The sequence below is a fragment of the Dromiciops gliroides genome, chromosome 4 (assembly GCF_019393635.1).
Source record: "Dromiciops gliroides isolate mDroGli1 chromosome 4, mDroGli1.pri, whole genome shotgun sequence".
NCBI classification, from domain to species: Eukaryota; Metazoa; Chordata; class Mammalia; order Microbiotheria; family Microbiotheriidae; genus Dromiciops; species Dromiciops gliroides.
This window is the reverse complement of record NC_057864.1, coordinates 165,988,029-166,003,027: the sequence shown is the minus strand read 5'-3', so window position 1 is coordinate 166,003,027 and position 14,999 is coordinate 165,988,029. Positions and strand designations below refer to the sequence as shown.

General features: G+C 37.6%; 1 protein-coding gene across 1 annotated transcript in view; it reads left to right on the top strand.

Moving 5' to 3' along the window:
- BRIP1 (BRCA1 interacting helicase 1) overlaps positions 1-14,999 on the top strand; it is a 222,898-nt gene that overhangs the window by 73,389 nt on the left and 134,510 nt on the right. The window contains 4 exon segments of the mRNA XM_043999497.1: positions 4,739-4,960; positions 6,441-6,640; positions 12,211-12,343; positions 12,867-13,021. Of these exon segments, the coding sequence (XP_043855432.1) occupies positions 4,739-4,960; positions 6,441-6,640; positions 12,211-12,343; positions 12,867-13,021 (710 nt within the window).

Here is a 14,999-nt window from a genome sequence, read left to right as displayed (position 1 = left end):
TGTTTCATCATTATTCCTTTGGGATTGTCTTGGATCGTTGTATTGTTGACAATAATTAAATTCATTTACAATTCTTCATCAGATAGTACTGCTGTCACTGTGCACAAAATTCTCCTGGTTCAGCTCACTTCGCTTTACATTAGTTTATAATAAGTTTTTCCAGGCTTTTCTGAAATTGTTGTTTGTCATTTCTTATAGCCCAATAATATTCCGTCACAATCATTTATGACAGTTTATTTAGCCATTCTCCAATTGATGGGCATTCCTTTGATTTCCAATTCTTTGCTCCCACAAAAAAAGTTGCTATAAATATTTTTGTACAAATAGGTCTTTTTCTCTATTTGGGGATGTCTTTGGGATATAAACCTAGCAGTGGTATTGCTGGATCAAAGGGTATGTACAATTCTATAGCCCTTTGGGCATGGTTCCAAATTGTTCTCCAGAATGGTTAGATCCATTCACAATTCCACAAGCAGTGTCCCAGTTTTCCCACAGCTCCTCCAACAGCCAACATTTTCTTTCTTTCTTTCATTCATTTGCCACTCTGATAGGTGTGAGGTGATACCTCTGAGTTGTTTTAATTTGCATTTCTGATAGTGATGCAGAGCATTTTTTCATGTGATTGTAGATAGTTTTGATTTCTTTGTCTGAAAACCACCTTTTCATATCCTTTGACCATTTATTAATTGGGGAATGACTTGTAGTTTTACAAATTTGACCCAGTTCTCTATATATTTGAGAAATGAGGCCTTTATCACCAATACTTGTTGCAAAATTTCTTTCCTAGTATTTTGCTTTCCTTATAATGTTGGTTATATTAGTTTTGTTTGTGCAAAAGCTTTTTAATTTTATATAATCTATTACTTATTTTACATTTTGCAATGCTCTTTATATCTTCTTTGGTCCTAAATTCTCTCTCTGTCCATAAATCTGAGATGTTGGTCTATACCTAGTTTTACCATACTGTTTTCCAGTTTTCTCAGCAGTTTTTGTCAAATAATAAGTTTTTGTTTCAAAAGCTTGGATCTTTGGGTTTCTAATATACTAGATTACTATAGTCATTTACTATAGTGTAATTTGTACCTATTCTATTTCACTGATCTACCACTCTGTTTCTTATCCAGTACTGGATTGTTTTGATAATTACTGCTTTATAATACAGTTTGAGATCTGATACTGAATTTTTATTTTTAGTAATACTTTCTACCTGTTTCTTTTTTATGAAGAAAGATCACAATATAAAAGCATGAGGCTTCTGTTTAGATTGCAAACTTTGGACTTTTTTTCATTTCTTATTTCTGAGTCCTCTGCTGCCTTTCTCCTTCCATTGCTGTGTTCAAGTATACATGATTTAATTTATGTGGATACACAGTAAATCCTATTCCATAAATTCTCTTATTTGCTTTTCCAAGGAGAATCTATGAGCTAGCTTTCCTTTTAGCTACAGCTTCCTTTTGTTTTTTGTATTTATGGTGAAAACACCATTAACAATTTACTATATAAAAGTCTCAATAAAATTTAGAGTGCCCAGATTTGTTACTATTTATGGATAGTATGACAACTGTTCTTAGAACCTTCTAACTCTTCCCCACTGTTCTGCCACTGCTATCACAAAAGGGGCCACAAAAAAGTGAGGGCCATTTTGTGTTTTTGTTTCATAGGTTGCCTTGTCCAGAAAAATCCCTGGCATAATTGGCAATGAGGCTCTTTGTACCTAATTTGGCTAGACCTTGGAATATAGACACAATCTGTTTCTGGTACTGTAAAAAAATTAATTATTCACTAGCTAATCTAACCTGGAAAAATTATATAATTTTAGACTTATGAAATATTATGATTATATGAAAAATTATAGGTTTGGAAAAATTATAATTGGGTCACAAGTCCTGCCGTGGTTGTCATTCAAATGTAGAAATATTTTTAATGACTGGGCCTGATTTTGGGGGGACTAATTTGTGGATGACTAATCTGGGGACTTTTGACTGTTTGGCTATCTGACTATTTTCATTTAATGTGGGCCGTTTACAAAGTTCCACCACACTGCTCTACTCCCAAATTGATAAGCAAAATATTAACAAACCTCTTAACCAAGTAATCAAAGCAGAGTTTATTTATGAGATACTATTGAAAATTAAGAATACAGGGAAATAAAATGTACAACCTGACTGTGTTGCAGCCCTTCTCTTTCCACTGCATCTCTTTGGAACTTCTTGAATACAATAAGGGCCTTAGCTGCCGCTTGCCTTAGGGCACTCAGGTACTTTATTCTAACTCCCAGCCCCTTTCACTTTGTAAATCCTCCTGCTTCTAACTTTCCTCTCCTTACTGCCACCGCTGAACCCCTGTGTTTCTCTCTTACTGACTTTCTGTCTGTCTGCTCTGCCGCCTTTGCCACCCCTCTAATCTTGTCCACCGTCCTTTCCTTCTTGCTCCTAGTTCTGTGTTACTGTTTGTCTCATCTCCCCTGACAGATCCTTTCTAATCTAACTCCCAGGTCTATATATACCTTTTCTTCTCTCCACTCAAATCTCAGGACTTCCTGCGCCCCCATAGACCAAGCTAATCTGCCAGTCAGGGCTGCGGCTAGTGGGGGGGCAGTGCACTCAGCCTCACATGCCTCAGCACGGGTTATCTGGGATCTTTCGGATAGCTCCTCTCAGGTCAGAGGGAGCTGGGGGCTTTTTTTTTCCCCCAGCTGTCTGACCTGGCGCCATGTACAGCCCACGGGGCTTTCCAGCTCAGCTGAAGTGAGGGGGAGGGGCACCAGCACCTCCCACACAGAAGAGACCCTGAGGGCCCAAGGCTTTCTAATCTCAGCCTAAAGGTAGGGTCCCCAAATCAAAATAAATTTCCACAGTACTATATTTGAATCCTTTCTAAACAGATAAAATCTGGCAGAGCTCATGCTCCACTGATGTACAAGGATTCAGGGCTACCTCCACATCCCAATGAGGCATTAGACTGTGACTTTATTTCATTTATTTCATCTATCTATCTATCTATCTATCTATCTATCTATCTATCTATCTATCTATCTATCTATCTATCTATCGTCTATCTGTCTACCTATCTATCCATTTATTTATTTGTTTGTTCATTCATTCATTCATTTGGTGAGGCAATTGGGGTTAAGTGACTTGCCCAGGGTCACACAGCTAGTGTCAAGTGTCTGAGTTAGAAGTATCATCTTCCCATGTAGAAATGTAAACAGTTTCATCTTTTAACCTCCCTCATGATTTCTTTTTCCTGTTTACCTTTTTATGCTTCTCTAGGGTCTTGTATTTGAAAGTCAAATTTTCTATTCAGTTCAGGTCTTTTCTTCATGAGTGCCTGAAAGTTCTTTTTCATTGAAGTCCCATTTTCCCTCCTGAAAGATTATACTCAGTTTTGCTGGGTAGGTGATTTTTGGTTGTAATCCCAATTCCTTTGCCCTCTGGAATATCATATTCCATGCCCCCTGATCCTTTAATGTAGAAGCTGCCAGATCTTGTGTTATTCTGACTGTGGCTACACAGTACTAGAATTGTTTCTTTCTGGCTGCTTGCAATATTTTCTCTTTGACCTGAGAGCTCTGGAATTTGGCTATAATATTCCTGGAAGTTTTCATTTTGTGATCTTTCTGGAGGTGATCAGTGGATTCTTTCAATTTCTATTTTACCTTCTGCTTCTAGAATATCAGGGCAGTTTTCCCTGATAACCTCTTGGAAGATGATGTCTAAGCTATTTTTGGATCATGGTTTTTAGGTAGTCCAATAATTTTAAAGTTATCTCTCCTGGATCTATTTTCCAGGTCAGCTGTTTTTCCAAGGAGATATTTCACATTGCCTTATTTTTTTATTCATTTGGATTTGCTTTATTGTGTCTTGATTTCTCATAAAGTCACTAGCTTCCATTTGTTCAATTCTAATTCTTAAGCAATTATTTTCTTCAGGGAGCTTTTCCATTCAGCTTTTCAAGCTGTTGACTTTTTCCCCATGACTTTACTGAATCACTCTCATTTCTTTTTCCATTTTTTCCTCTACCTCTCTTACTTTTCCCTCTATATCTCTTATTTTATCTTCAAAGTCCTTTTTGAGTGCTTCTATGGCCTGAGACCAATTCATATTTTTCTTGCAAGCTTTGGATGTAGGAGTTTTGACTTTATTATCTTCTTCTGAGAATGTATTTTTGATCTATCTTATCACCAAAGAAACTTTCTATGGTCTGCATTTTTTTCTGTCTGTTCATATTGCTAGTCTATATTTTGACTTTTAACTCCTTAAGGTGGAGCACTGCTTCCAGGACATGCTGTCTCAACCTTCAGGGAGTCCCAGATGGTATGATTTAAAGAGAGGCACATTTGTGTCTTTGTGACTGAAACAAATCAGTCTCTTTACATCTCAGTGTCCAAGGCAGCTCTCTCAGGTGTGAAATGGAATGAATTTTTGATCAACTTCAGAGAGAGTTCCTAGTACTAGAAGTTCCCCACAAAGATGAAATTGTAGGTCTGGGAAAATATTTTTTAATTGTGGATTCATTAAGTGTTAGGCTCTTAGCTAATGTGAAAGATCAAAAATGATTCACTCTTAAGAATTATTATTGCTAGTTTAGTGTTAGAACTTCTGTGTGACACTTGCCTTTTGGCCATTTTCTAATGTTCCTAATATCAGAGGGGAAAATTAGTTTTTTTAAAAAATTTTGTTTTTTTATTACCACTACAATATTGGCTAACTTTTCAATGATATGTATTTACTTTTAGGGTAAATCTTGTTATTTCAACCACGGTGTCCATAAGATTAGTGAACAACATGCTCTACAGACTTTTCCAGGGATGTGCAGGGCCTGGGATATAGAAGATCTTGTGAGCCTGGGGAAAAAACTAAAGGCCTGTCCATATTATGCAGCTCGAGAACTAATGCAAGATGCTGACATTGTGTTCTGTCCCTACAACTATCTCCTAGATTCACAAATAAGAGAAAGTGTAAGTATAAGTGTAATGATTATAAAGACAATTTCTTTATTAATTAGGACTTAAGTGATCAAAGAAATATTTTAAATGTGCTTTAATTTCACTTTTTATATACATTGTTCTGTTCAGTGTTTAATTAAGCTAAGTATATGAGCACATTATGGTCACTAGTAGTTACTCATTAGTAGTAGTAGTAACTAATTCCTGAAATTAGATGAAAACTAGTTATTTAAATATAAAAATTACTTTTTAAACTGAAGTGACAAGCAATCTTATGAATCTGATGTCTTCAGTGAGATTGAGACTAGTGTTATTATACATAAAATGAAGTATTTTATAAAGCCAATCAATGTGCTGTATGGGGAAATTCATGTGCATATTGATATACTTTGTGAGCTTTTGAAAAATGGTGTTTTTATGTAGCATGTATGTTTATGCCATCTAGTTCTCATCAAGTGATAGAGCTGTTGGTCACAGTCATGATGGAGCATGAGAAAGTTGGCATTCTTGTTGTTGCAACTGACTTTTTTTGATGTGTGCAAATTCTTTTTGTTCTCAGCTTTGATGGTCTTTCAGGCTGAAAATGAAGATAGTATATATTTATCACTTTTATCACCCAGCTTTCAGCCCTTTTTATCTTACTTCCTCTCTCAAAAACCTTTACTGTCTGCCTACTTTGTATGAAATAAAATAGAGTTTCCTTGGCCTGGCGTTTTAGGTCCTCTTTAGTCTGGTTACAATGTACCTTTCCAGCCTTATCTGCCTACCTGAAGCTTCCACTTTGACAGACTGGTCTTTTCACAGTCCTCTGATCATGCCTTGTTCTTTTTTTTCCCATTGTGCCTTGCTCAGAACCTCTCCTATCCCTGTATTCTCTTTCCCCCTCCTCTTCTCTGTTTTTCTTTTTTGAGGGTGAGTTCAAGTATCTTCTCCTGGAAGCCTTCCCAAACTCCTCCTGGCCACAAGACTCTTTTCTTCCTTTGAACACATTTATTATCTCTGTTCCTCATTGGACAGTCAATCATGTGTTGCCTTGTGATTGTTGTCCAACATTTTGTCTTGTATAGCTATTTTACACCTCACGTGTTTATTTTATTTTTACTTTATTTGTGCTATGTTTGTGTCCCAATATAATGGTGAGCTTCCTAAAGGAAAATAGGATCCCTGCCCTTATGGTATTTTCTACACAAGATGGTGTCCATAAATAGTTGTCAGTTTCATATATTTGCAAAAGATTTTGAGGCCTCTAGATGACAGTCTATTGTGCTGATAGAAATATTGTGGTGATGTTGTGTACAAAGAATTCAATAAATAAAAGTTGGTTGGAGTCAGTAATGCAGAAGTTATATAAGCCCCAGAAAAATCAATGTTTTACATGATTGTGCATACTTCTGTTGGCTAAAAACTGGGTGAAATAAGAGTGCAGTCTTCTGACTGCTGATTAAAGAGTCACTTTCATAATGTTTTACAGGAAAATTATTTTCTGTTATAGATGGATATCAGTCTGAAAGAGCAGATCATCATTTTAGATGAAGCCCATAATATTGAGGACTGTGCACGTGAATCAGCCAGTTACAGTGTTTCAGAAATCCAACTTAGGTTTGCTCGAGATGAACTAGATGTTATGGTCAGCAACAATATAAGGAAGAAAGACCATGAACCCCTGCGAGCTGTGTGCTATAGCCTCATAAAGTAAGAAAATTGTTTTTACCAGTATGAGTTGATGTTTCTTTTAAGAACATTTGTTTACTTTATGTTGCATTTTTATTTTTTAAATATATTTTAATTGATATCTTTTATATGTCAGTAGGGCAGATGACAGTGGTAGGGGTCTGCAAGGTGCAGAAGCAGGGCAAATGGTACCTTAGGAGGTAATCATATGGTAGATAGTAAGTCCTGGCCCTTCATCATACAGGAAGGAATAGAATTGGTGACTCCCATTTCACCCATATTTTGCAAGCAGTGAAGTAGCCCAGATGGATTCTGGGTGGTCCTGGCTTTGGGAAGGGATGAAGCATAAAGGTATGGAGGGAGAGGGCCTCCAGTGGTGGTAGGTGGGATTTCAGTTGCTGAATGGGTTCTGGGAAACCTGGGGCCATCAGAGAAGTTGAGAGGAAAAAAGAGTGATGGGGGAGTAATGTATAGTGAGGCTACAAAGATAGGTTGGGAGCAGGGTTTAAATAGCTTTTGATACTAAGTGGAAATTTAGTTTTGATCCTAGAGGCAAAAGGGAGCCACTATAGTTGATTGAGTAGGAGAGTGACATGGTCAGATATATGCTTGGGAAAAACCACTTTGGTATTAGATTAGAGTGGAGAGAGACTTGAGACTGGGAGACCAGTAAAGAGGCTGCTGCAACTTGTTGGATATATGGGGTGAAGCTAAAACCAAGGTTATGGACCTGGAACTGGAAGACTGCCCTTGACAGAAGTAGGGAGCTATGGAGGAGTGGCTTTTGGGGGAAACCAGTTACCCCATCTGCTAATGTAGTTCCTTCTCCAAAGGTTCCATTGTATGTGTTTTGTGTATACCTCTATATGTGCATTTTATCTCTTCTGTGACAGGTAAGTCCTTAGAGGGCAGGGGATGTATCACTTTTGCCTTTCTTTTCCTAGTTCCTCACATAGTACTTAACACACAGTAGAGATACTTCATAAAGACCTGCTGATTTTGATTGATTGATTGCAGCCAGCTTTAGGGTGAGCATCTCTGTATTTAGCCTGACAGGTCCTCATCCAACATTGCCAGGATGCTTCAAAGCTTTTCCATTGTAATGTAGCACCTGTTTCCAGGGCCTGCCGGTATCTGGGCTCCCTTGTCAGAGCCTTCAGAAACCTTGAGTATCTCTGTGCCACTGTGAGGCATTACAGTAGAACTTTAGTGGAGTAATACTTTATTGTTAAAGTTTCCTAAAATATATTAGTCCCCTTTCTTGCTTTCTTGCTTTGGTAAAGTGTAATGAGTGTAATTGAATTTATTTTGATATTTTCGTATCTTATAGTGCCTCAACATCATCATAATCCACTCATTGTGGGTTGCACACAATTGAATATGCCTTCAAGAATTTTTTTTTTTTTGCGGGGCAGTGAGGGTTAAGTGACTTGCCCAGGGTTACACAGCTAGTAAGTGTCATGGGTCTGAGGCTGGATTTGAACTCAGGTCCTCCTGAATCCAGGGCAGGTGCTTTAAGAATTCTTAACTCGGGTCACCTAGGTGGGGCAGTGGATAGAGCACCAGCCCTGGAGTCAGGAGTACCTGAGTTCAAATCCAGCCTCAGACACTTAACACTTACTAGCTGTGTGACCCTGGGCAAGTCACTTAACCCCAATTGCCTCACCAAAAAAAACCCCCAAAAAAACCAAACAAGCAAAAAAAAAGAATTCTTAACTCATTGATTTCAGGACATCTGTGAACTTGAAAAGGAAAAAATTTACACTTTTCTTTCAACTTCCTTTGACTTTCTTTTTAATCCTATGTACTTTATTTTATACATTTAAAAACTTTATTCTGAGGAGTACATAGTTTTCACCTGATTGTGAAAGGAGCCCATGACCCTAAAAAGGTTAAGAAACCCTTCTAAAGATAAGAGATGAGGCTGAATTTGTCATACTGATCATAGTTCATCAGGCGGAAGGTTTTAAAAAATGCATTTCTGAAATATCGTGATTTCCCCTTTTTCTTCAAAGTGTAATGCATTTAAAAGAAAAAAGTTTCCAATTAATGGAGGGTTGTGGTTTATTGGATTTTAGTTCAGCAGCTTAAAATACTGGAGCTAGTGCGATTCAGTTGAATTAAACAGATATTAAATGCCTATTGTGACAGATATCTGTTAAATGTTAGGGGAATACTAAAGCACACAAAACATTTTAGTCCCTGCTTTATTATGTTCTAATTGGGGTAGGGATGGGGGAATGACCACAATATGTACACAAATAAGCAAATACAAAATATATTAAAAACTTCTACCAGTTGGGGAGATCAGAAGGGCCTCATGTAGGAGTTAGCACTCAAACTGAGCCTTAAATGTTTCTAAGAGGCAACCTTACCGGGGGTAGGGGCATGAATTTTTCAGACTGAATGGTACTGGTGTTAACAGAATAACATTTGCTAATCAAAGACCATTCGTTAAGTTGTGGAGAGATGGCAGTCTTAGGAAATCATGGCCCTGGAAGCATTGAGGTACAATTGAAACATTGATAATTAAGAAGAAATCATTGAATTATATTAAAAGGCTTAGAGTTTTTAAAAATGAAGTGGTAGTGAATTAACTTTGGTTTTTGTTTATTATTCTTCAGTATGTCTAACAATTTGTAAAGAAATTCTATGTATTTGGCAGGCAGATGCCTACAAAAAACCAAGGCATTTCTCTTTTCAATATGCCTCTTTGGCTCTTGCTGAAGTTAAAACTTGTGTATATACCCCTTTTGCAACATTTTCCTTGTATTCTTAGTCACCCCAGTTATGGTTAAAATTTCAAGCCTCTACAGAGTTATAAATTATCTTAGCAGAAGTCAAGTGCCTTGACATTAATGAGTTCAAATAGCTGCCCCTGCCCCTATAAAGGTCTTAATTATTCATGTTATTGAAAGAGCTCAATATAATACTATCCACTTAGTAGGCACTGGACAAGTTAATGCCAGTTAGCCCAAACAAATTCTTATATAAAATGAAAGCTGTTGTGTTGGTTTCTAAGATAAACCTCAACATAGATAGATAGATAGATAGATAGATAGATAGATAGACACATGTATATGCATATAATAATTTAATTTTACACACAAATCATTCTCCTCCTGTTTGTCCCCTTGGACAATAAATATTTTGAAAAATAAATTTCTGAAATTTTTTTTTTGCTTTTTTTTCTATGGGGAAAATCTCATTTAGCTTTTGATGTTAAATAAAATATTTTGATTTTATGTAATACTGTAACTAATGCCTATAATGATAATATAGACCACATGTATTTTCATTTCAAAGGGTCACTTTTGGAATTCCACTTGGAATGCATCCCATGATGCATGAAAAATTATTTGGAAAATTTAACATTGCTTATTTTTGGATGGTTTGCTTACATAACTTTTTTTCCCCCTAAGGAGTTTGTAAGATAAATGAAACTAATCAGTTATTTGGAATTAGACAATAAAACTATGAGTTGTGTAGTAAACTTATTAATAATGGTTCTTGATCATTAAAATGCCCTGAGAGCAGGAACTGTGGTACCCCAAACCACCCCACATACTTCAGAACTGTTCTTTAGTATAAACTAATGTATTGTTTGATGTTTTTTAGCTTAAGATTTTCATTTAGAAGTCTCTCATAGTGGGAGTGGAAAAAGCACGCACAAAATTTCTAGCAAGTTACTTTTTATTCTAAAAGGTAGCATTTCAGGTTGCTTTGGAGTGCTGCCCTGAGATTTGTATTTGGTATGTGTTCCAAATCCTTATTCTTTGGACAGTGTCTTGTCCTGAGCCCTCTTCTCTTCTCCTTCTATACTACTTCATTTAGTGAACTCATCAGCTCCCATTGATTTGATTACTGTCTCTATGCAGATGATTCTCACTTCTACCTTGCCTGTCCCAACCTCTCTGCTGACCTCTAATCCTGCATCTCTCAGACATCTCAAACTGGATGTTTAGTAGACATTTTAACTCAACGTGTCTAAAACAGAACTTATAGTCTTTTCCCCTAAGCCCTCCCCACTCCTATCTTCCATTACTATGAAAAGCAACAGCAGCCTCCTAGAAGTTATCCTTTACTCTTCACAATGTTGATTTCACTTTTGCAACATCTCTCAAATACTCCTCCTTTTCTCTTCTGACTCTGCCACCACTTTGGTGCAGGTCCTTATTACCTCACACAAGGATTATTGCAATAGCCTGTTGGTGGGTCTGCCTGCCTCAAGTCTCTCCTGATATCCTCCATTCAGCCACTAAAGTGATTTGCCTAAAGCACAGGTCTGACCATGTCATATCCTTACTTACTCATTAAACTCCTGCAGCTCCCTATTGCCTCCAGGATCAAACACAAAATGCTCTGCTTGTTATTCAAAGGTATTTATAACCTAGCCCCTTCCTACCTTTCCAGTCTTTATACTTTACTCCCCAACATGTCCTCTTCAATCCAGTGACATTGTTTCCCTGGTCATTCCATAAACAAGACAATCCGTCTCTGGGGTCCTTTTTCAGTCTGTCCCCATACCTGGAATGCTCTCCCTTCTTTTCTCCAACTACTGACCTCTCTGGTTTCTTTTTTTTTTTTTTTTTTTTTTTTTTTGGGGGGCAATGGGTGTTAAGTGACTTGCCCAGGGTCACGCAGCCAGTAAGTTTCAAGTATCTAAGGCCAGATTTGAACTCAGGAACTCCTGAATCCAGGGCCGGTGCTTTATCCACTGCGCCACCTAGCCGCCTCTCTCTGGTTTCCTTTTAAGTCTCAACTAAATCCCACCTTCTACAGGAAACCTTCCTTATCCCCTCTTTTTTTTTTTTTTTTTTGCAGGCCAATATGGGTTAAGTGACTTGCCCACAGTCACATAGCTAGTGTCAAGTGTCTGAGGCTGGGTTTGAACTCAGGTCCTCCTGAATCCAGGGCCGGTGTTTTATCCACTGTGCCACCTACCTGCCCCTTATCTCCTCTTAATTCTGGAATCTTCTCCCCCCATTCCCAGTTAATTTTTTCATATTTATCCTGTATATAGTTTGCTTTGTATTTTTTGTTTATATGTTGTTTTCCCCATTATATTGTAAGTTCCTTGAAGGCAGGGACTGGCTTTTGCCTCTTTTTGTATCACTAGTGCTTAGCATCTTGCCCAGCACATAGTGGGTTCTTAATAAATGTTTACTGATTGATTATTTGCTGTAAACAATAGATGATCCTCCTGTCTGTGCCCTCACCAAGGAATTTTTTAAAAATTGCTATTTGTGTGAATATCTCTCACGAATAGGAAAAACATATGGTATCAGTTTTGACTTGAAACTGTATGAGTGGTTTGAAAACAAGTAGAATCACATATATGCTTCTTTTTCTAAAATAAAATCATGACACCAGTCTGTGCTTATTTTCCTGTGTGTGGCAAAGCAACTAAACTAATAGTTACTAGCATTCTTTCTCTAAGGTATTGTAATTTCTGATTAAGCCATCTTGGCAAAATAGTAGCTACATAGGGATCATGTGTGATCCATAGCTTTTTGCCAAAGTAACATGCAGAAAGGCTGATATTGTCTATTGGAGGTGTTTAGTTTAGTTTAATTTTTTTCTTCTTCTAGTTGGTTACAGGAAAACTCCAAACATCTTGAAGAAAGAGATTATGAATCATCCTGTAAAGTGTGGAGTGGAAATGAAATGATCTCTCACTTTTACAAAATGGGCATAACCGCTGTGACCTTTCCAATATTACAGGTAAGATGTTTTCTGCTCTTAGTGAAATTCACCTTGTAGATACAAAAGTGAATGCTATTATTATGTAGTGTTTTGGCCAGGCAATGTATTCTCTGCATAGCATGTATTTTTTATTTAATACTATATTTATTCATCAGCCTTCATTGAGTCAAAGATTTCTTCGTGCCTAAGTGCTATCTGGAAGTTGACAAGGCGCTTTAACCCCTTCAAGCCACTAGATAACCATTTAGTACGTAACTATTTAGTGACTGTCTTTGGGACTCCATTTGGTATCCTAATAGCTTGAAGAATCAATGAGCCTCCTACAGGCCTAACTTACTCTTAGGGAGTGACTGACTCTAGGGAGAATTTAGCTCATCATCTGTAGCCAGACTATGGTGCCACTGTTGGCACTTAGCCTAATCATTTAATAGATGGTTCATAGTGTTGTATCCAGATATCCATTGCATGTTTCCATATGGAATGTGATTGGTATTGACATTTTTTTCTAAGACATTGTTTATGTCCTGTTTATCTGTCGTAGGGACATTTTACTGCTGTCCTTCAAAAAGAAGAAAAATTCATGCTCCTTAATGGTAAAGAGCAGGTCAGAGAAATACCCATCATTAGTGCCTCTACTCAGATTATGCTCAAAGGACTATTTATGGTACTGGACTATCTTTTTAGGCAGAAGAGCAGGTCAGTGGAGACCATTTCTGTTTTTCTCCTTTGAAATATTTGCATCTAATAATGTTCTGTGAGCCTCAGGTAGGTCTCATAAATGCCTTAAAAACGGTTTTCTTTTTCATTGCCATGAACTTAATAAGCATCAACAAATGTGAACATTTCCCTGTATGAGAAACAGAAAAGGAGGACCCTCTATGAAACTGAATTTCTATATACAGCTTGTTTTTTAATCACAGGAGTTGCAACTTTGTCCTGCTTGTCATTGCTCCTTCTGAACATCCTTTTGCTTTCTTATATTTTTTCAATATTTCATTGATGTTCTTCTCTCTTGGTTTTTTTTTTGGGGGGGGGGTTGAGGCAATTGGGGTTAAGTGACTTGCCCAGGGTCACACAGCTAGTACGTGTCAAGTGTCTGAGACCGGATTTGAACTCAGGTCCTCCTCCTGAATCCAGGGCTGGTACTCTATGCACTGCGCCACCTAGCTGCCCCTCTTGTTTCCTTTTTTCAAATATAAATATCACTGCTTCCCAAACACTTGTTCAACTAAAAAAAAAACCCCAAACCTCAAAAAACTGCTGCCCTCCCTTGGAACATATAAGTGTAGCCATGAAAACAAATCCACTTTTTCTGTACCTGATACAAAAAAAAGTTGATTAAATGCCTAATATGTACTAGGCACTTGCTAAGTGCTGGGGATACATCTTCTTAATAATTTTTTGTTTGTTTGTTTTTTCGGGGCAATGAGGGTTAAGTGACTTGCCCAGGGTCACACAGCTAATAAGTGTCAAGTGCCTGAGGCTGGATTTGAACTCAGGTCCTTCTGAATCCAGGACCTGTGCTTTATCCACTGTGCCACCTAGCTGCCCCCAAGTGCTGGGGATACAAATAAGAAAAAGAAAAAGAAAGTCTCTTCCCACAAGGAACTTATAGTCTAATAGAAGAAGACAACAACAACAACAGCTAAAACTTGCATAGCATTCACTATGTAGCAGGCACTGTGTTAAGCACTTTAGAAATATTATCTCATTTGATCCTCCCAATGAACCTGGGAGGGAGGTATTGTTATTATCCTTATTTTCAGATGGGGAAACCGAGGCAGAGAGAAGTTAAATGACTTGTCCAGGGTCACATAGCTAGTAAGTGTCTGAGGCTAGATTTGAACTCGGGTTTTCCTGATTCCAGACTTGGCACTCTAATCCAGTATGCCATCTAGCTGGAAGGTGAGAGGGACAATGACAGAGAGTACCTAGTGCAAAGGTGTGATGAAGATAATGGTGAAGACTAAGTCAAGCAGAGGAGCTGGTGGCAAATAAAGAGGTGGCTGGAATGTTGAGCCCTCTGTAAAAGGAAACTATGCAATTTATTTTTTTGCACCATACTCTAGCCTTCCAGTCAGAGGGGTAGAAGTATGATGAGCAGTATGAGTGGTAGAGCTGAAGCTGTCTCCATGAGGATGATATCTGAAAATGTACGCCTTATTTCGCACCTCTATTCCATCACCTCTCTGCCAGAATGCTTCATCTTCATGACTTCTACAGTTTTGATTGGTCATTGCGTTGATTAGATCCCTTTCACAGTTGTACTCTTCCTCAGTGATGTGGTCATTGTATAAATTATTCTCTTAGTTCTGGTTATGTTACTCTGTCAGTTTATAGAAGCCCTTCTAGGTTTCTCTGAATTGGTCTCTTTAAAATTTCTTAAGATGAAATCAAATTTCATTACATTCTTATGCTATAATTTGTTCAACCATTCCCCTGTTGATGGATACCCACCTTATTATTATTATTGTTATTATTATTAGAGTTCTTTGCTACGACAAAAAGTTCTGCTAGAAATATTTTGGTACAAATGGGAATTGTTCTCTCCTTCTTTGATCTCTTTGTGTTATAAGTGTATGGGTGTTTATTACTTGGTCAAAGCATATGCACAGGGGGCAGCTAGTTGGCACAGTGGATAAAGTACTGGACCTGAGTTCAAATCTGGCCTCAG